Genomic DNA, 21,094 nt, shown 5'->3' on the forward strand with positions numbered 1-21,094 from the left:
CTTCCATCAATGAAGAGCTTCTTACCAAACGTCAAGTGCAACAGAACACTGCCGCCAGACTGGTACTAAATCTACAGTCACGGTCCCATTGGCACCAAGTTTTAAAGCTCTCCAATGGCTCCCCATGAGGAAACAAATCTGTTTTAAGATCATCTGTCTTGTACATAAAACCATACACAGGAGCGGGCCAAGTTAAGTTGCCAAAAAACTAAATTGGTACCTACTAAAAGAACCCTCAGGTCAGGAACCAAACATCTCCTCACTCCTCCCAGGATTCGTACCGCCAGGATTGGCGGTGGATCCTTTTCACATCTAGCTTCTACTGCAGCTGCGTATGGTTATTGATCATAATCAATTTCGGAAAAGGCTAAAATACCGGGCCCTTCTGATCATTCTTCTTTTTCTGCCGTCGTACAATGGAAACACTTCTCGAGCCGTAAAAACAAAAAACACAACACTGTGGAAGTTCACAAACTCTGGACACACAGACCTGATAAAGCCCTGAAGCTAACAAACGTATTATTTAGACTCTGTAGTTTTCAAGGAGTCGTTTAATGAATAATTAAAAAAACTTTGATACATAACTGGTATAAAAGCCCTTATGCATGGAGTCTGAGAATGGAACTATATTCCACTTTCTAGAACTCAAACATATAATCTATCATGCAAAATACCATCTGTTGAGAGTATTCAAAAGCATAAGAAGACAATATTTTATCCCATAGACTGAAATATACATAATATTTATATACCCATATAAATTTGTACAGGGTGTGTGTTACATTAAACACTAGTGACGGAGCAGTAAACGTGAGCACTGTGGCAACCATTGAACTTGTGCTCATCTTTAAGAGTGCAAAGCAGAAAAAGGACCATGCTGAAATGGATGCCAAGAGAGTGTAAGGCAATAATTGTACCACATACTGTCAAATGTTTTGTTTAAAAATTGGTTATGCTGATTAAAACGCATCCCCATTTTGACTATGGTGGCAAAATGAGTGGATCTTATCAAACCTGGAAAAGATCAGCCCTACACCTTAGGCTTGATTTATGAAAAAAAAGTTAACATTTTGTTCTCTACCTAAAAGTACTTATATGTTTTATTTTTTTTACAATTCACATACATTCTCATAAGTTGACCAAGAAAGATGCACCAGGTGCCGGTTTCCAGGCATACATTAGTGACATCTCTTGTGGGTTCTTATTACCCCTTAGTAGATATCTAAACCCCAGGGTGCAAAAGCACATTTTCTTATTGTCTATTTCTCGGTAAGAAAACATTTTCCCCCGTAATCCTTTGACTACACCCCCAACTGAACTAGAGGTGATCGGTTCCCCTTCCCGTTGCGGCCGGGGAATTAAACCAGCCTTTAATTTTCCAACCATTTTTGGGAGAGAAAAGGTCGGATCCAAAGTCGAACCACTCCTTGAAACATACACTACCTGGCGCTTAAAAGGTTATTTATTCCTGTGAGTTGTTTCTCCGCACTTATAGCGGAGAAATCCACAGTCGTAAATCCATTAATGCTTGCCAGGAATCCTTTAGTTAACTGCTGTTAGGTGTAAATAGAAGGATTTTCACTTTTCAGCCATAAACAAGCGTGCAGCCGCGGCCCGTGCGAGTAAGGCGAGTAAGAGCGGTGTGGTGGTGGTGGTGGTGGGGGGGTGAGAGAGCGGGGGATTTCGACAGACGACCACGAGGGAAAATTATTAGGTCTCGCTGGTACTGCATCCGAAGGATGCGTCCAGCTGGAGACTTATAGCTGCCCGTCTCGGGGGAATGAGGGACAAGAGGGTGCCACGCACTTCTCTTGTGCTGGATTTGACTGCGTGCACGCACACCCACACTCACGCATGCGCACATACACAGCCACACGCATACACAGCCACACGCATACACAGGCACACACACACACCCCCCGTCGCCGCCGCACCTACACACACACTAGCGCACCTACACGCACACACAGAGACCCCCCCACACACACCAGCGCACCTACACACACGCACGCACACATACAAAGACCCAACTCCCCCCGCCGCCGCCATCGCACACATACACACACACACACACACACACAAGCGCACCCCCTTCCCCCCTAGAACTAAGCCCCACTTACCGCCATTCTGGACTTCTGTAGCCGGGGCTCTCCCTCGGGAATGGGAGCCCCGCTCTCAGGCACTCCGTGGGCGCGTGCGCGGGACTTCCGAAGACGGAAGTCCCGCCCAAAGGAACTGGCTCAAACGCGCATGCGCAGTGACCAGACGCTCCAGCCAAAGCAGCTCTGCGCCTCCTCGCACCTGGCCCATACGAAACTTGTCTTTATTGAAGTAAGAGCAAGACAAGAAGATGACTTAAGAAAGCAAAATAGCATTGTGTGTCATAAACGGACCGCATTGTCTCAATTGTTTCAAAAGTTTTTCTTGTCTCAGGGTTCAGCCGCCTTCTTCCTCTGTTTTGTCGTGGTCGCTGTGAATCGGGATGGGGTAGAGTAGCTTGTCCTGGACCTGGCTTCCTTGTGCCTCGGTGACACTGATCACTGCACACCATTCAGATCTGGGCCGCTGCGCGCGCTGCTCTGGGCTCTGCTTGTGGGAGGTGTCGGTGGGTGGGGCTGTGCTGCCTTCTAGCGAAGGTGCTTTGCTGTAACCTGAGATTTGGAAGTTGGTAACCATGGTCACAGGTACACACACGAGAGGGAGGCGCACAGGTGGTTCACACGAGAGCGCCCCCTGCACAGGTAAAACATACGCCCCCTGCTCGCAGAGACCAGGCAGACAGACCGACAGACGCCATGCATCGGTCCAGGGGCACCGTGGCCTGCCTCTTCCTCCTGCTCCCCTCTCTCGGCTTCGCCCAGACCAGTATCCCCCTCACCCGTCCGGCCACCTGCGACGCCTCGCAGTTCTTTAACACGGCCACCCTGGGGTGCAGCAGCTGTGGGACAAACAGCCTCAAGAGTGCTGATGGTGAGTTTGGGAGTGGGGGCGGAGGGGGCTTGGGTCAAGGTTACTGATGTAGGAAACCCGGAAACGAAGCTTTTTTCTGATAATTTGCATTACCTTTGCTTGGAAAAAGGCCGTATGTTTGGATCTGCTTGCAGAATGACAAGTCTGATGAAACTCCAGATTTAAACACAATCGCCATAAAATGCAGTACTGTTGTATATTCCCAACAGCCAGGAATTGCGCCTGCTTCAGAGTCGCCGCCCTCTTCTGAAAGGAGCAACAGTGCAGAACATTCTCCGTTCAATGCTGATAAAGTGATTTATTCACAGCTTGTGTTTCTCCAGTGCTCCCTCTCACCAAGATTAGTGGCGGCTGGTGAAATTTGAAAGTGGTGTGGCATAAACGTTTGGGATGACTTTTATGTAGTGAGCAAGCTTAATGGACAAACATGAGGTGCAGCGATCCTCTTCATCAGTTACAGCTTCACGATCACTCTGAATCCCCTGAAGGTAGGCATCAGTTACAGCTTCACGATCACTCTGAATCCCCTGAAGGTAGGCATCAGTTACAGCTTCACGATCACTCTGAATCCCCTGCAGGCAGAGCAGCAGCTACATCTTCATATTGACCCTGAATCCCCTGCAGATATGCAGCAGTCCCTTCATTGTCACTCTGAATGCCCTGCAGGTAGGGCACCAGTTACAGCTTCAGATCACTCTGAATGCCCTGCTGGTAGGGCAGCAGTTACATCTGACCCGGAGGACTGGATTGGGTGCTTTACGTGGGCCGTATAAATCATTGTGGAACCTGTCTCTAGTCATCCCCAATTTTTCAAATTTCGCCATAGTATCGTTTTCATGAAACGTCTGTTGAAATTAATATGATGTGAGGTTTTGTAGAACACTTTTCTGGTATAAGAACGGAAGATATAAAGCAAGAGTGCTGGTACGCTAAAGCAAGAGCCACAAACGTGTGAGATAGTGTTTGAAATGGAAAAATAGAGGTGCAAGGACCCTATACCACCGTACCTGCTTACTTTTAAAAGTACCGGTACCGGGTCTGTGAACTTTTTATTACACCGGCAATCGGCCGATAATTTCATTTCACGTGTCTGGTGCTTTCCCCAGTCTCTGCCCCAATATATTTGATCTCTTCTCCCACCAGATGTATGTACTAAGATGAAACGCTTTCCACACGTTGAACACACACATTTTTATTTTGAAGAAAATTTTTCATATTTGAACATGATGGTTGTATTATTTACATGGCAACAATTTTTCGGGGCTCGCTCGTTTCATGCCTGGGTTCATAGAGCCGTGAGGCTCTCCCTGTTTGTTGACTCGCCCACATCTACCACGAACGTTTGAGTGTTTGTTGTTTTCAGTAAGGGTTGTTATTTTTTAAAAATATTACATGCACTTCCTGATTGCTGAAAAACCGAAATGGTATTATCATCAAATGTTATGCCGTGTAGTCATTACATGTGTTTCGTTGTTGTTTTTGCCACATTGTCCTTGGAGGTTGGGCTCATAGCAGAACTGAAGTGTCACTGCCTGTCCTACGGCCAAGTTAGGTGCGAAAGACTGAATGGCCATTTTCAGACCTCGAACCGTGATATGGCTTTTAATAAATCGGGTATTTTTCCCGCAGGTGTAAATCTGTACTCGTTCACGGGACTATTTTTCAGCTACAGGAATTGCTGCCTGCCTTTTCATCTCGAATTGAAAATTGTATTGATGCCGTTTACAATAAGACCTAATTAAAGATGAGTTTTTGAATGTGCAGTTAGAGTCTACCTTTACAAAAAATAGACTATACATTTCGTTTTATAAGACATTTGAGTTTGTCAGACTTTACTAAAACTCCAGTGGGTTATGCCTTCATTCAGCAGTTTAAAGGCACCACATGACTTCAGGAGGTGAACGTGCCTGGACTTACATTTCGTTTTAGAAAAAAAGGAAAAAACCCAAAACAAACAAACCATTTGTAGTCACCAACTGCAATAAGCACATCTGCAAACAGTTTTAGATGGCAGGCAGGCAAAATCAGTATGTCCCTGAGGTCAGGGCTTCTCAGGTGATTTTCAGCCTGTTCTTAACTGTGTTTCTGATTTGACAGCCCTTTTGTTTGGAGATTATTTTCCACCTAGGTTGGGTTTTCTTTGCATTGTTTTTCTTTTTTTCGGTTTTTTTGTTCTTCCCTCAGTCTCTCGGGCGCCCCGGTCACCACCACAGAACCGACCCCAGGTATGCTCCTATCTTTTTTCCATTCCAACATGATGGCGATGTATGTTGTGTCTCTTGTCTGTCAGTGGAGTGCAATGGTGTTATGTTAAGAGTCTATAAAGCACCACGTATTTTTAGGTCTCGACCACCACCACATCATCACTCAGCACCATCACAGCACCACTCAGCACCACCACAGCACTACTCAGCACCACCACAGCACCACTCAGCAACACCACAGCACCACTCAGCACCACCAAAACATCAGTCAGCACCACCAAAGCAAATACACAGCACCACTCAGCACCACAAAAACAAAACTATGCACCAACACAGCAACACTCAACAAAATGACTACATTACTCAGCACCAGCCCAGCATAAGTCAACACAACAACAGCACCACTCAGCAACACCACAACACCACTCAGCACCACCACAGCACCACTCAGCACCACACCAGCATCAATAAGGGACACACCAGCATCACTGTACACCACCACAGCACCACTCAGAAACAGCACAGCAGCAATCAGCCCAACACCAGCATCACTCAGCGCAACACCAAAATAAATAAATAACACCCAAACATCACTCATCGCCACACCAGCACCACTCAGCGCCACCACAGCATCACTCAGCACCACCACAGCATCACTCAGCACCACCACATTATCATTCAACACCACCACATCATCACTCAGCACCACCACAGCATCACTCAGCACCACCACAGCATCACTCAGCACCACTACAGCACCACTCAGCACCACCCCAGCATCACTCAGCACCATCCCAGTATAACTCAGCACCACCACAGCACCACTCAGCACCACCACAGCACCACTCAGCACCACCACAGCACCACTCAGCACCACCCCAGCACCACTCAGCACCACCCCAGCATCAATCTGCGCAACCATTCAACAACAACAGGTTCAAATATGTTCTCTCAATGTTTCAGACTTTATTACAAATGTCACAAAAAGATGTTAATATTTCACTTCTGTTCTTGGATTTTCGTCACAATAAAATACACTGAACATAATCTTCACAAACGTTTTGTACAAAAGTTTAAGCTATTGCCATTATAAATTAAAATCACTTTTATTTAAGTATTAATTATTTAAAAAAAATTAAAAGCCATTGTAATTTGTAATATCAATACAGCTAAATCCCGTAAATACAAAACATGTTGCATTACAAATGCTATAGGTGTCACATTTGCGAAAGTTAAAACTATTGGCATTGTAAATGACAAAGCGATTAATTTAACTATTTTCAAAACCAACACATAAATAAAAAAAATTGTCATTTACAAGACCAATAGCTCAAACTTTCCTAATGCGAGACCTATTGCATTGCAAATGCTTGTTTATTTAACTTTCCCTCGTGGTCGTCCGTCTAATTCCCCCTCCAACCCGGCCCCACAGCTCTTATCTTCAAGGGCCGCGGCTGCCTCTGTGAATCAAGCATCTGTGTCCTGCCACACAAACAGCATCCTAACGTAACTGTTAGACAGTCAACATCACGGGTAAGGTATGTTCCTAAATCATAGACAGACATTTTCCCCGCACAACCCCTGTTGCACTCCCTTATATGTCAGAGAGAAACCTACCCTTTGCTTCTCTGGATCCACATACCGAATGCCAAAGTAATCTTTCTCCAAAAGGTTCAGGTGGTGGCACAGCAGATCGAACAGGTACTGGCCTTTGGCATCTCTCTGAAAACAGAAACATTAGAAAGAGTTAAATAAAGAGAACTTTATCACCAGATTGTTGTATATAGTAATTTTTAAATGTTTTAAGCTTGTTTCATTTAGCATGTCATTCGTTTTTAGTTTAGCATAATTTTAAATTATTAATTTAATCCTCATTGTGATTCAATTATTTCAAATGCCAAGTAGGATATTTATATGATGTATTAGAATGTTTCTGCGTCTTTTGATTTCTGACGTGCTTGGTACCGAATGTCCCTGCTTCCCGCTGTGTGTGGCCCTTAAGATTTATACTTCAGAATAAACATCTTTATTCACCTCGTGATTCCTGTCATAACAAATTTGGCGATGATTGGAAAAAGGAAGGGGCATATTATCAACGGCCAGCGATAATTATCGCTGGCCGTGCTTAGCGATAGATTTTTTATCGCAATTCTAGCGCTGTATCAACAACGCATAGCGCAATGGCGATAATTTTTCCTGTGAAAGAGGTGTTTTCCATGGAACATCGCTGGTTTTCCAGCGATGTTCCATCGTATCAGCATAATCCACCTCCTACGTTGTGAATAGGTAACTCAGGATTTTAGCAGACGTTAGTTTTTGGCGAAAACCGCTGCTAAAATCCTGAGGGCCACCTTGTAAATATCGCAATGTGCATTTCGCGATAATTTACAAGGTAGTACGTCAGGGGTACGCCCAGTGACGCCCACTTTGCATCTCATTAGAGATGTTAAGCGAGGCATCTGCAAAACGGCTGCTAACATGCGCTAATGCATGTTACCACCGGCTTGCAAATAGGGCAATAAGATTATCTCCGCTTTTTTGGCTTTAAAAGCCAAAAAAGCGGAAATAAGTCGTTGTTAATATGCCCCGAAGTTTGGCCCACCAAGAAAATAATTTGTGACGGTCAACAGTATTAAAAGCGAATTTAAACAGAATTTTAAAAGGTACTGTTGAAATATTGAGTTGAGAGTGAAGAAAACCTGCTGTTAACTTAAAAGAAGAAGTTAATTCCTCAAATGAGTGACAGTTGAAGCCCTGCGCGGCTCATACTCCGTGTTCGAATGGAAGCATCAGTTGCTGTGTGACGTACCAGATTATCGCACATAAAGGAGTTATAATAACACTGTAAATCACCTAAATTTGAATTTATGTACATGGAAAGCACAAAGTGCATCAAAATTAATGATGAACGATTTAAGGTACAAGAAACAATAATTGTGCGACAAAAGTTAACTAAAATACGTAGCAATATCAGCAACAAAAGTACTGTTAAAGTAATAGAAAAGGAAGACTGGGTTATAGTTAAAAAATCCATGAGAGTACTTGAAGGTGAATCTATGTATTCTAAACAATTTAGAGTCTTGGAAGTTTCAAAGGGATCTGATTTTCTGGGAGACAAAGGTTGGTGGAGCAAAAGTGATGTTGTCAGATTCAAACCTGGACAGGAAGAAATATTAGTATAAAAAAAAAATCACAGTTTTGTAACGAAGAACAAGAATTTTTAGACCACTCTGAACTAAGTAGTAGAGACAATTTGACTGAATCTAATGTACAGATGAGTGGAGGAAATTTAGATAATAAAACTCAACAAACTCAAGCTTTTCATAATTCTTGACAACAATTTTGGAGTTTGTAATGGATTTGAAATTTCTGGTTTGTCTTTAGAAAATCAGCCTAGTGTTTCAAGTGAAAAAGTATCGCTAAGTTTGAAACCTAATGATCATAAAGTAAAACTTTGCACAGATCGTGTTCAAACTGATGGAGTGAAAATATCTTGTAGAAATGTTGGAATGCCTAAACGTTTTAATGACTTTGTATTAATATTATTTTTGTTATCTGTAGAAAGGGAGATGGTGCATTTAGTAAAAAAAAAGTAAAATTTTCTATGCTGGTATCATTTAGCACGTCATTCGTTTTTGGTTTAACATAGTTTTATATTATTAGTTTAACCCTTATTGTGATGCAATGGTTTCTAATGTCAAGTAGAATATTTATATGATGTATTGGAACCTTTATGCAATTTCAGCCATGCTTGGTACCGCACGTTCCTGCTTCCACCTGTGTGTGGGCCTTAAGATTTATACTGCAGAATAAGCATATTTATTCACCTTGTGATTCCTGTCATAACACAGATGAAGCTCATTTTCACATTCAGGAACTGATGTACAGCGTCAGTGCCAACGCAGACCTGGGTACGTCATGGAAGGCTATTATTGTGATTTCAACAAAAGTCAATTGTAGGGTGATGTGGTCTTGTGTAGGACCTTCTGCCACCTGGCAGGATCCTATCAGTAGGCACCGCACATATTTTAGATGTCCAAAAGCCTGGTGTTTAGAGATCTGCTTTTGGTAGTGTTTAATGTCAGCAAACTATATCCCTGCTTGGAATTATTGAACAGGCTCCAGAATTATAGGATTCAGACCGCTTGCTCTTACTCAGAGCGCTCGGATTAGTACCTTTCCCACATCGCTTTCACTGTTCTGTGTTAGTAGCCACTGAGACTGTAAGTTATGTTCAGTTGGCCCGCTATTTCTCACCAATTTGCTCAGCTCAACTGTTGGGGTCATTGACTGGCATAATGCTCAGGCATACAGAGTGCAAAGCAGATCAACGGAACGCTTATGTCAATTTCCCTCTGGTCGCTGCTTTTCTAAGGAAAAAAAGACGACTCATCCTAATAACACCAGCAGGCAGTCTCACAGAGAGAGGGCTTTAAGATGTCTAAGGTACTCATTCTGATCCCAGCTCCCAGCACAGCACACCTAGACAAGCTTCAAATCATAAAAAATTGCATGATACCGACAAGCAAGATGGGTTTCATGGTGCATCAGAGAACACACAACTATAAAATATTGTAAAGTGCAGTGAGATTTATGTCTGTGCGGAGCCTGCATGAGAGACACAACGGGCACTCACTCTCTCTCCGCTGAGACGTAAAGGAAAACTATTCATTTTAATGGGGTGATCTAGTGACCCTCAGAACCTGGGTAATACGTGATATGCAAATAATGGTTCTGTCGGAATTCATAGCAATTTCTTAGTTCAGTTAAATTATACTTAGTACTCTTTGTATATCTCACATTGTTAATCCTGGAAACATTTTCATATGAAAAACACACACCACAAATTATAGTTTTAACAAGGTTGCTATTATTTCGTCACCTTGCAAGTCTTACTTCAAGTATAAAAAATCTGTTGTCCACAAACAACTGAAAATGTAATAGCAGTGAAAAGTGCTGAGGTGAGTGAAGGTGATCAGTGATTAAAGTGACTGTTTAGTGACACGGTTTCATGTAAATACAAACGGAAACATCGGTCCAAAGTTTTACATCAATACTCTACAACAGTATAATTATTCCTATTTTTCTGTTGAGACACGGTATGGACCAATTGGTGGAGTAACGTCGACATTTCGTGAGTGCAAATGGCTTCTGTCTTCATAGTCAGTATAATTACACAAGATGGGGTAGAGAGTGTTGAGAGAGGCTCTCATTTTGCAGCCCAAAATAGGAGAGGGGCACAAACCCATTAGCCAGCCATATGGCTGCTCCACTTGCAAAGATGGAGCATCAAACTGACTCCTTGTTAGCCACTTAGCCTTTCTTCCAGTTCACTGTACTCTTACCAGGTTGGGTGCATCTCCTGAAGTCTCCTCCTACAAGCCATATGCAAATTCGTAAAGCTGGGGGCGAAGCAGGTGCCCATTGCTGTCCCACAGATCTGCAGGAATAGGTCATCATTGAAAAGAAAGTAGTTGTCTTTAAACAGGTAGAGATCATTGTTAGCAACATCTGTGTATGTGACCACAATTTGATGGGACAGCAATGGGCACATGCTTCGCCCCCAGCTATGCAAATTTACATATGGGCTGGTGAGAGGAGCAGGTGGTCCGGGTGAAACATCAGGTAGAATGGGAGAACAATGTACTGCATTGGAGTCGTTTTATTGACGACCTTTTCTTGGTATGGAAAGGGACGGAAACTTCAGTGAAGGAGTTTATTAAAAAACTACAAGACAACGAGCTAAATCTAAAATTCACTAGTACAATAAGTAGCACCTCAGTGAATTTTTGGGATTTGACAGTCTATGTCAAAGACTCCAAGTTGCATACCAAGCTGTACAGAAAACCAACTTCAAGCAACACCGCACTACATGCCACCAGCTTTCACCCTCAGAACCTCATTAGAAGCATTCCGTACGGGGAATGTTTGAGAACAATCCGTAATTGTAGCGAAGACACAGTCTTAAATCAGGAACTGGTGTGCCTGCAAGATCGTTTTCAGGCAAGAGGCTACAAGGCAGATAATGTACAAACAGCGATCTTTAAAGCTAAGAAGAGAACTAGAGAAGACATCCTCTTCAATAAAAATCAAAGCAAATCTAAAGCTATTAAGGATGATAACAATCAAGTCAGAATGATTACCACCTTCAACCGACAGCATGGGAAGGTGAGAAGCATTCTGTCCAAACACTGGCATCTAATCCGCAACGATCCCCAACTAGGCAATCTGGTAGCTAAACAACCTGCCATTACATTCAGGAGAGCGCGCTCTTTTAAATAGATACTGGTTAGCAACATGATATCTAAAAAGAGACAGCAAGGGAGCCAAACTACAACATGGTTAAAGAGAAAGGCAGGCTTCATAAAGTGCACAAAGCATGTAACCATGGGAAAAATACCTTTTCCTACCCTTCAGTTCTCTCGAAAAGAGAAAATAAAATCAAGGGATATTATTCATGCAAGACTGAATTTGCGGTCTACGTTTTAGAGTGCCCATGCGGCCTGAAATACGTGGACAGCACAATTCACCCTGTGCACAAAAGGGTGCTACAGCATCTGCGAGCCATACGTAATGGGGATCGAACTTATCCAGTGCCACGCCACTTTGAGTCACATCATGAGAAGAACGAGCAGGGTTTAACATACTTTGTGGTAGACAGCATACCACTTAGTGTACGAGGCGGAGATCGAGAAAAGCAATTGAGAAGATTAGAGTCAAATTAAATACTGGCACTCAACACACGTACCCCGGCAGGTCTGAATATGGAAGAAGACTTGATTACACATTTGTAAGCATTGTAGGGTACCCTAATGAAGTAAGAAATGTTATGCAGCATCCTCCTATCTGTTTTTAACCATTTTTCTCTTCTTTTTTAGTACCACATTTTCTTATTATTATTTTTGGAGGGACTGAATAGTAGCTATGAATGAAGTACAACATGTGGCATACTTTGCCCACTTGGGCTTGATAATGAGTATTAATACAAATGTGCAATGTCTTGTAAAGTAATTCCTGTGGAGCGAGAATCACAAATAAGCATGCGATGGGCAGCAATGAAATTACAGTATTTTACAGTATAAATGTACCGCGTGTCGATGATTATGTTGACACACAATAACACGCATATGTCTATAACTGCAAGGTAGTAGTTTTAAAATGTATTTTACAATTTATACTAGACGATAGATATGTGTTGGGTGCATCAATTTTGTATTGAAAAAGTGCCATGCCATAAGTTAGTGAAAGAACTACAAGTCTTTCTTTTAATGCACTGAATCTGTAGTCACATCACATCACGTGACTGACGATGAGCACGATGGTTTAAAAATGGTGATTTTCACAAAATACACTGTTGGTAAGCAAGCGTACAAGGCACGCGAAACACATCTTTCCTTGAGCTGAATTAAAACAACTTGGTTGTTTCAGAACACGGCGTTGTCTTTCCTTGTTTACGAGGGGCTATACATTTTAAACGGACCTCGTTCTGATGGTCCGAGCGACAACGCATCCTCTGTTTTGGAGAAGCGGTGGCAGTATCAGAGCACGGAGGTAATATATATATTTATATTTATATATCTTCAAGGTACGTAGATGTGGAGAATAGCAAATCTACGCTTACCTATTACTTAGCTTCTCGATATTTTGGTCATCGATCTTTTTGACACCATATTCGGCAAAACTATATTTGTGTTTCTAATATTTTGTCAATGATCCATCCCTATGGTTTGTTTGGTTAGGTCCCAAACACCAAAACCCTTTCCTACTAATGAAATCTGCGAGACACTGTGCAACAAAATGCCTTCCAACAGGCTTCAGCACAGTGATATAACAATCCACCCTTAACCGCATGCGCGCTGCAGCGATTTACGCGCTACGCGGCTTTTTTTCAAAAGCCACGTTACATGACGAGCTCAGCTCGTCATCAGCGTGCGAGCGGCGCAACTGATGACGAGCTGAGCTCGTCATCAGCGCCGAAGGGGTTAAAAGTCTAGCACTTTTAACACAAGCTACTCACAGTATGTAAGTCAGGGCTAATGGCTTTGTCATAACACTTCATGATAAACATCAATTCTATGGAAGACCTGAAATGTTATGTGTCCTGCTTCATCCAAGCTGCCCAGAGCAGCCAGCCCCAGTTCTTGATGCAGAATCTCCGTTGAAGTTTTTCTGGCTATCCGACCCCGATCTTCACTAGGAACTTGGAAGTCTCAAGTAGCTGGGAGTACTCCTACTAGCAGCCTCACACATCTAACAGGGACTACCTGCATAAATGCAACAACAATTCAATACCTCTTGCTAAGCCCGGGGCCACTTTTGTGAGTTGTATTTATTGTATGTGGCCAATCGAAGCAAAATATAACCCTCAAAGATATTTACTTTTAATATAAGATGGCCGGTTCAAAGCCAAATGTTTCAAAAAATCCTGGGGATAGACTTTGTACGTTAAATATCGTATTTTGCTGTATTGTTCTTTAACACATTATCGGCACAATACTGCTGCAGATTAGAATGCTGCCTCTAGAAGGTGATCCTAGTTTAATCAAACACCTGTATTATCACAGTACCAGCGGTAACTGGCGAACAAACCTACAAACTGAATGGAAATGAGGCAAACGGGCAGGGGAGAACACCTTACTTGCATCAGAACGTGGAAACCAAATAAATTCATTTAGTTTAAGTGTCACAAATTCAGAGCATTGCTCATCGATAATAATCATGATGTGACTTTTTATGGTGGTTTATGCTAAATGTCTGCAGCTTCCAGGCGCTGTAAATAACAGCTGTTGAAATTACCCAGCTTACTGGTACTCAGTTTACCGAACTTTGAATTATGGTAGCCTGAGTCTTAAGGTGCTGGCCCATCACCCCAATCAAGATCTGACACCAGAGGATTAGAACCGAGCGACTGAACTTGAGAGCAAACTGATTAAGATATCCATCACGTTTATAAGTTGAATGCACATTTAACATTCAGTAAGACACTGTACCATGCATGTGCATTCAAAGACTGGTGCAAATAATCGCTAAACTCCTCCATTCTCCGAGTGACAGCTTTCCATGATATGTCTTTACAAATCTTTTAATTTAGTAACCCTAGGTTAACATATATAAATTCCTAACAGCATTTGTGATACGGTTTCAGATGTCCCGACATCAGCCAAGGGATCCTTGAGGGTGGTGTCACATTTTAGAAATTGTACATGTTCTTTTACTTACTTGAACGTTCCTTATCATATGAACACAGACCATCAAGCAAAGGTACTACAAAAGGTTTGCTTTTCATTCAGCTTCCCGTACTTCCAGTTGGACTAATTTCCAATTCATAAGGTGCATTCCTGTACAGTACTGGATTGCAAGAAAGTAGCCCAAATATTTTAATAAATTTCCTAGCTCGTAAGAAGTGGCAGACTTGTACTTTTCCTGGTTAGAGGCCTTCAAACCATCATTAATAGACGGAGAATGTTTTTATGCTGGTACTTTCCAATATAACCCAGAGACGTTTATGTCATTAGCTGCCAGGTCCAATTTCCTTGCTTGACAGATGAAATTAGTTTGATGATTTATTCTCAGTTTTGATTAGACCAGAACTCCAAGACTTAAATGTTTATATTCCAGCAACACACTCACGCACAAACAAACCTATCATTCAGACTGCTCTTTTCCATTAATTGTCCCGTGTATACCTAGAGAGAGCCCTACTTGTATATCTAGGTCTAGATTAATCATTAATTGCCACTGGCTGAAATTTGTAGGCAATGCCATCCTTGACTTTACTAAATTAATAGCAGCAAAGAGTACCAGAGAGCCTCTTCCGGAGGAGCTGGTCAGAACATGTCTCTCAGTAAAATCTGGCTCCCCGTTGGACCCGGTGTCTCCCAAACGGTTTGGGGGACAGCCTGGGAGTTCTGGATATCTCTTTTAAGTCAGGAACGCTCCCCGAGGGGTGGAAACAAGCGGTTGTGCTCCCCCTCCGAAAGAAAGCGCACATTGGTTTTGAGGTGCTGGAAAATCTGAGACCTATCTCACTGCTACCGTTTCTGTCCAAAGTGGCTGAGAAGGTAGTAAACACTCAAATCATGAATTATGTTGAGGAGGTGGGTTTGCTACATGACACGCAGTTCGGCTTCAGACCACGGCACTCTACTGAGTCCGCCCTTCTAATGGCAACAGAACATCTGAGAAAGGGTGCGGACGAGGGACATACGATGGCCTTAATCTTGCTTGACCTCAGTGCGGCATTCGACACTGTAGCACATTCCACCTTGCTACAGTGTCTGAGCAAATGTGGCATTGCTGGCACCGCACTGAGGTGGATCCAGGCATTCCTGTCGGGAAGGAGTTTTCAGGTGAGACAGGGTGACTGTTACTCATGTGGGGTACCTCTGGGCCAGGGCGTGCCTCAGGGCTCGTCCCTGAGCCCGACCCTGTTTAACCTGTATGTGGCTCCTGTGGCATCCATCGTGGAGAGTCATGGCCTCCAATTGGTATCATACGCAGATGATACGCAGCTGGTCATCTCCCTGTCACACGCGCCCTGTCTTGCTGCCAATGGTTTCCGCTCGTGCATGAAAGAGCTTGCCGACTGGATGGCCATGAATTGTTTAAAGCTCAACGGCAGCAAGACAGAGGTGCTGGTGGTAGGGAGAGCCCAGTCGACCTGGTCATCGGCCTGGTGGCCACCCTGTCTGGGGCCGACCCCCACCCCCTGTCGGGAGGCAAAAAACCTGGGCGTATGGTTTGACGAAGGTCTCACCTTTGGGCCCCAGATTAACCATGTTGTTGGAATATGCTTTGGGATCCTGAAAAGATTGAGGAAAGTCCTTGACTTGTTGTCGGTGGAAGCTCGTCAAACCCTGGTACATGCTCTGGTTACCTCAAGGATGGACTATGCGAACCTGCTGTATCTGGGAGCGCCAAGTAAAAGTGTTGGGCGTCTTCAAGTGCTGCAGAATGCGGCAGCACGCCTGGTCCTTAGGTTGCCCAAGAGAGCACCCTCGAAGCAGGCTTTGCAAAAATTACATTGGCTACCCGTGAGGAGTAGAGTTGAGTACAAAGCCCTCTGCACCTGCCATCGGATTTTGAATGGCAGGGCACCGCGACCTCTGCAGAGCTTGATCAAAGCTTATGAACCTGCTAGAGCACTTAGATCCGCGGGCGGGGGATTGCTGTCGACCCTTAAGGTGAAGAAGGCTCGTATGGGCGGCAGATCTTTCAGGCAGCTAGCACCCTACCATTGGAATAAACTTCCAGCAGCTCTTCGCTTGGAACCTGTAGAATCCAGGTTTAGAGCTAAATTAAAAACCCACCTATATGTCAGATAAGCAAGCCCACGTTGGCAGCCCCATTCCTCTGTTTATGCCCTCTCATCGTTAGCGCGGGGACACGCCGGTGTGCGTAACTCAGCGCTTTACAAATGCCCCTATTATTATTAAGAGAAGTACAAATGTCGGCAGACGCCAAAGTGGGCACTTAGAAATAATCTGGCATGGTTTTAATTAGAAATGCTCTTTATGAATTGGTGGCTGCTTTGACGGATCTATTGCTTCCAACAAATAGACCATCATGAGCCAACGATTGGAGTTGGAAAGGTATTGAAATGCAGGACGTGAAACTGTTGTTCTTCAGTATGTTGATCTGAACCAGATCTTCATCTTGAGACCAGACTTTATGGTTTATCATGAATGGTAGTGCGTAAAGTTTTTTTCAATGAAAGTAAAAAAAAAAGACCAAAAGTAACAGTAACAGATTAACTAATGCAATCTGACCACAAACAGACTTGGTGCAGCGCAGCACGACCAAAGGCTAACCCATTGAGCCGATGCTGTGCGCTGTCTGTAATACTGCTATGAAGGACTTGCTCTGATTGAATCTGGTGTAACTCGTCCGATCAATGTTCTGATTGCACACTCGGCTGCTTGTCTGAAAGTTTGTTGTGATCAACTATCTCCTCGAACTCTCAGACACTTCACACTCCTTCCTTTACTCTGAGAATACCTAAGTTGCAACTCTCAATCTTAAACCTTGTGAGCGCAAAATGTGCCACTGACTCCACCCAAATCCATACCTGCAAAATAAAAGGAATTGTACATCCTTTCGTCCTTTCATTTAATCTTGCCATTCCATTTACCCAGGCGTTTGTTCGTTGTATTCATTAAATTATTAAGAAAGCATATTTGAGAACATATGCAGCTTTGTAGGTTACACAGAAAGGAATTGCAAATTCTCTGTATAGCAGAGGTTAATTTAAAGTTACAGTTAAGTTAAAATCAAAAACATCTGAGCACAAATAACCCCAGCACAAGCTTCCCATAAATCCTGAGCTATTTCACCCTATTCCGTTAACTGTAACCCCCATAACCAAGAGACATAACAATGCAACAATGAAAAATACCACAAGTGTTAATAATTCTTAAGATGCTTATCAACAATTTCCCTAAAACATAAATTTGCCTTTTCCTCCAGCAATGTTGTAGTTTCATTAAATTTGTTAGATAGATAGTCACTTCTGGCAATATCAGTTGTACAATGGATGCATCTCATTAAGGGCACCGCACTCAATTGTTGCCTTCCTATCAAAAGGAGTAGCTGCTAAGCAGTCAGTCGGCAGAGTAGCCATTCCCTGGAAGTGCTGGCAACTCCAGGGAAGTAACATTCTCGAATTTGCAACAGGTAAGTCATGCTGAAGGAAGCTAAACCTAGCTGCAATCTTCGAGTGACCAGTTCTTGATTACCGCCTACCGTCCTCATTCCTTTGCTGCATCAATCAGATTTATTGTTAGTGTATGAGAAGTATATTCAAACAAGCGGTTAGTTTTCCTAACCTAGGGGTAGTTACCTGGGATTCTGTCTATACCTCAGTTCTGAAAACATCAAAGTTTAACTGCTTGAACAGTCAATGGGTAGAGGTAACTTGATTCTATCCGTTCAACAGAATTCAACCTGTTCCAAGTCAGCGCAAGTCATTACCATAAAGGGAGGCACATGAAACTGAACAATGAGTCTTACTGAAGACAGGATTCAGCACAGTTGCCCAAAAAATAGGAACAGTATTCAACAGCTTTGCATCCATTGTCCCAAAAATAGGAACAGTATTCAACAGCTTTGCATCCATTTCACAGACCTCTCTAGTCGGATCACCACTTACAACAGGTGCTGCATTTTCGTACCGATTACCTCATCACATTGAGGGACTGGACCGTTCCCCAGCTATAGGCACTCAAAAGGCATGCCCCTACAAAGGCTGTGGTGTAGGGTTGGAAACCAACAGGTCTCCCTCACGGGAGAGCACCTCCTACTGGATCACTACTGACCTCAGGAAGGTTAACTCGACAGAGTGGCCTAGTCTCTAGTACTAGAGTTACACCTTACACCTCCAGTTGTTCTTCTAACCACAACAAGACCCACAGATCAATTTCAGTTGACCTTGGGGGAGAGTTCCTTATGAATGCTACTGAGATCACTTAACAAAATAAATGAATCTCTAGAAAGCAAGGGTTTACTTAGTTTTTTTTTTTTTTTTTTTTAGTTTTTGTAAAGCGCGTCTATCGCTCCGGAAGGAGCATCTTGGCGCTGAGCAGACAGAAGAAACCAACCTGGCGTGAACAGGAATCAGATGGCTGCAAGGACCAAAGAGTCGGGCTGAGAGAATATCCATGTCTTCAGGAATTTCCTGAAAAGGCTTTCTGAGGGGGCATGCCTGAGGTTGAAGGGGAGGCCATTCCATGCCTTTGCTGCCAGGAGTGAGAATGTTTTACCACCCTTTGTTTTGAGCTTAAACCTGGGTATGGTGACAAGGTTGGCTCCTGATGACCTGAGGAGACGTGATGGAATATAATGTGGGAAGCGCTTAATGAGATAGGAGGGGCCTGTGTTCTTGGTAGCTTTAAAAACAGTGACAAGAAGTTTAAAAAGGATTCTTTTAGGGAGGGGCAGCCAATGGAGAGTGTTGAGGGCTGCGGAGGCAGAAGACCTTCTAGGGAGTTTAAGGACGAGCCTGGCCGCTGCGTGCTGTACGCTCTGTAGCTTCTTGAGGGTAGACTTCTTTATGCCCGCCAGGAGACCATTCCAATAGTCTAGCCTGGATAGGATCAGAGCAACGGCAACAGATCTCCTGGCAGAGATAGGGAGAAAGTCGAAGAATTTCTTTAGTTGTCTAATAAGGTTAAAACAGCACCCTGCAGTGATGCGCACATGATCGTCAAAACTGAGGGAAGAGTCGAATTGGACGCCCAGATTGCGGGCCGAGGAGACTGCGCTGGGAGGAGCTTCCGAATGTTGAGGCCACCAATCTTTTCGGGAAAAACGGGTGTCTTTACCTAAGGGTATAATTTCGGTTTTGGCGCTATTGCACTTTAGATGGTTGTTGTTGAGCCAAGCAAATACTTGGGAGAGGCAATTCTGGAATCTAAGAGCGGCATCGGGTGTTTCTTTATCCAAGGTGACGACAAGTTGGGTGTCGTCCGCATAAGATGTTATTAAGATGCCATGGGATTCAATCAGGGCAAGCAGTGGGGCCATGTAGATATTTAAAAAAAGGGGACTGAGAATGGACCCCTGGGGCACCCCTGATATAATGGTTCTTTCGCCGGAGAGAAAGGGGCCGAGTGAGACGGTTTGGGATCTTTGGGAAAGGAATGACGTTATCCATTTTAGTGCAGTATCTGTCACACCGATCTCGCGCATTCTGTGAATGAGGATGTCATGGGAGATGGTATCAAATGCGGCGGTTAAGTCGAGCAGGATGAGTACAGCGTGTTTCCCCTCATCCTGCAAGAACTTGATGGTGTCGGATAGCTCGATCAAAGCAGTTTCAGTGGAGTGGCCGGGGCAGAAAACAGATTGCTGTGGGTGGAGGATGTGGTTATTTTCCACAAAGGCTTTTAACTCCTCTTGTACTATTTGCTCAGTAATTTTACCTAGTGCCGGGAGTAGGGAGATTGGGCGCATGTTGGAAAGGTCTGTCGGGGATTTGTTTTGTTTTTTCATTAGCGGCTTCACGATGGCCTTCTTCCATTCTGCGGGGACGGTGCCTGAGCTGAGGGATTGGTTAACAATGGAATTAATGAGAGGGTTGACGGCCTCGATGAAGAGGTGGAAGATAGCAGGGGGGCAGGAGTCCGTGGGGGCTCCTGATCGGCAAGACATAATGGCCTTCTGGGTTTGGAGCAAGGTCACTGTTGGAAAATTACCAAGCAGGGGCAAGTTAGTGGTGGCAGCTTGCAGAGGGACAGAAGGGGGGGGAAAATCCTTACGAATGTTATTAATTTTCTCAACGAAGAAATCAGCAATTTGATCGCAGAGGATTTGGGATGGGGGGATTTCCACTGCGAGGGCCTTGGGATGGGTGAAGGACTTGACAATATTAAAAATCGTCTGTTGTTTCTGATTGGCTACTTCTATTGCTGCAGTAAAGAACTCCTTTTTTGCATTTTTTATATGAGACAGGTATTGTTTCCTCTGTTGGGTGTATCGGGTTCTGGAGGAAGGGTCATAAGTTTTCCTCCACTCTCTTTCAAGAACCCTGCACTTATGGTGACTGTCGGTGAGGGCCTGGGTATACCAGGGGGCATTGGGTTTTCTTTTATGAGAGATAGGTTTTTGGTGGGTTGAATTGGAATTGGCCAGAACCAGTTGATTGATCCAGATGTGAAAGTTTTTGGAATCTTGTGATACATCTCCAACAATAGTGGGCGGGGGGGTGGGGAGCTGAGGGTGAAGTTTAATGGAATCCGCTACTTTCTTCCAGTTGGTCGAGTAGGTTGGAGGGGTGTTCTTGGTGCACGGTTGTGATATGGGTTTTGCCTTGATGGAGAAGGGTATGAAACAATGGTCAGTCCAAATTTGTGGGATAGGGGGGGATACAGCTAGAGTGATTGAGTTTGAGCAAATGCCATCTAGTGTGTGGCCGGCCTGGTGCG

At 43.8% G+C, this 21,094-nt stretch overlaps 1 protein-coding gene across 4 annotated transcripts in view; it reads right to left on the reverse strand.

Moving 5' to 3' along the window:
- FRMD5 (FERM domain containing 5) overlaps positions 1–21,094 on the reverse strand; it is a 575,457-nt gene that overhangs the window by 314,792 nt on the left and 239,571 nt on the right. For 2 of the 4 annotated variants that reach the window (XM_078682953.1, XM_078682954.1), the window contains exon 2: positions 6,792–6,896. In XM_078682953.1, coding sequence (XP_078539079.1) covers positions 6,792–6,896 — 105 coding nt within the window. Of the gene's footprint in view, positions 1–6,791; positions 6,897–21,094 lie in introns of those variants that run through there. The other 2 variants (XM_078682956.1, XM_078682955.1) reach the window with 2 other exon arrangements.

This window comes from Lissotriton helveticus, chromosome 3_1 (assembly GCF_964261635.1).
Source record: "Lissotriton helveticus chromosome 3_1, aLisHel1.1, whole genome shotgun sequence".
NCBI classification, from domain to species: domain Eukaryota; kingdom Metazoa; phylum Chordata; class Amphibia; order Caudata; family Salamandridae; genus Lissotriton; species Lissotriton helveticus.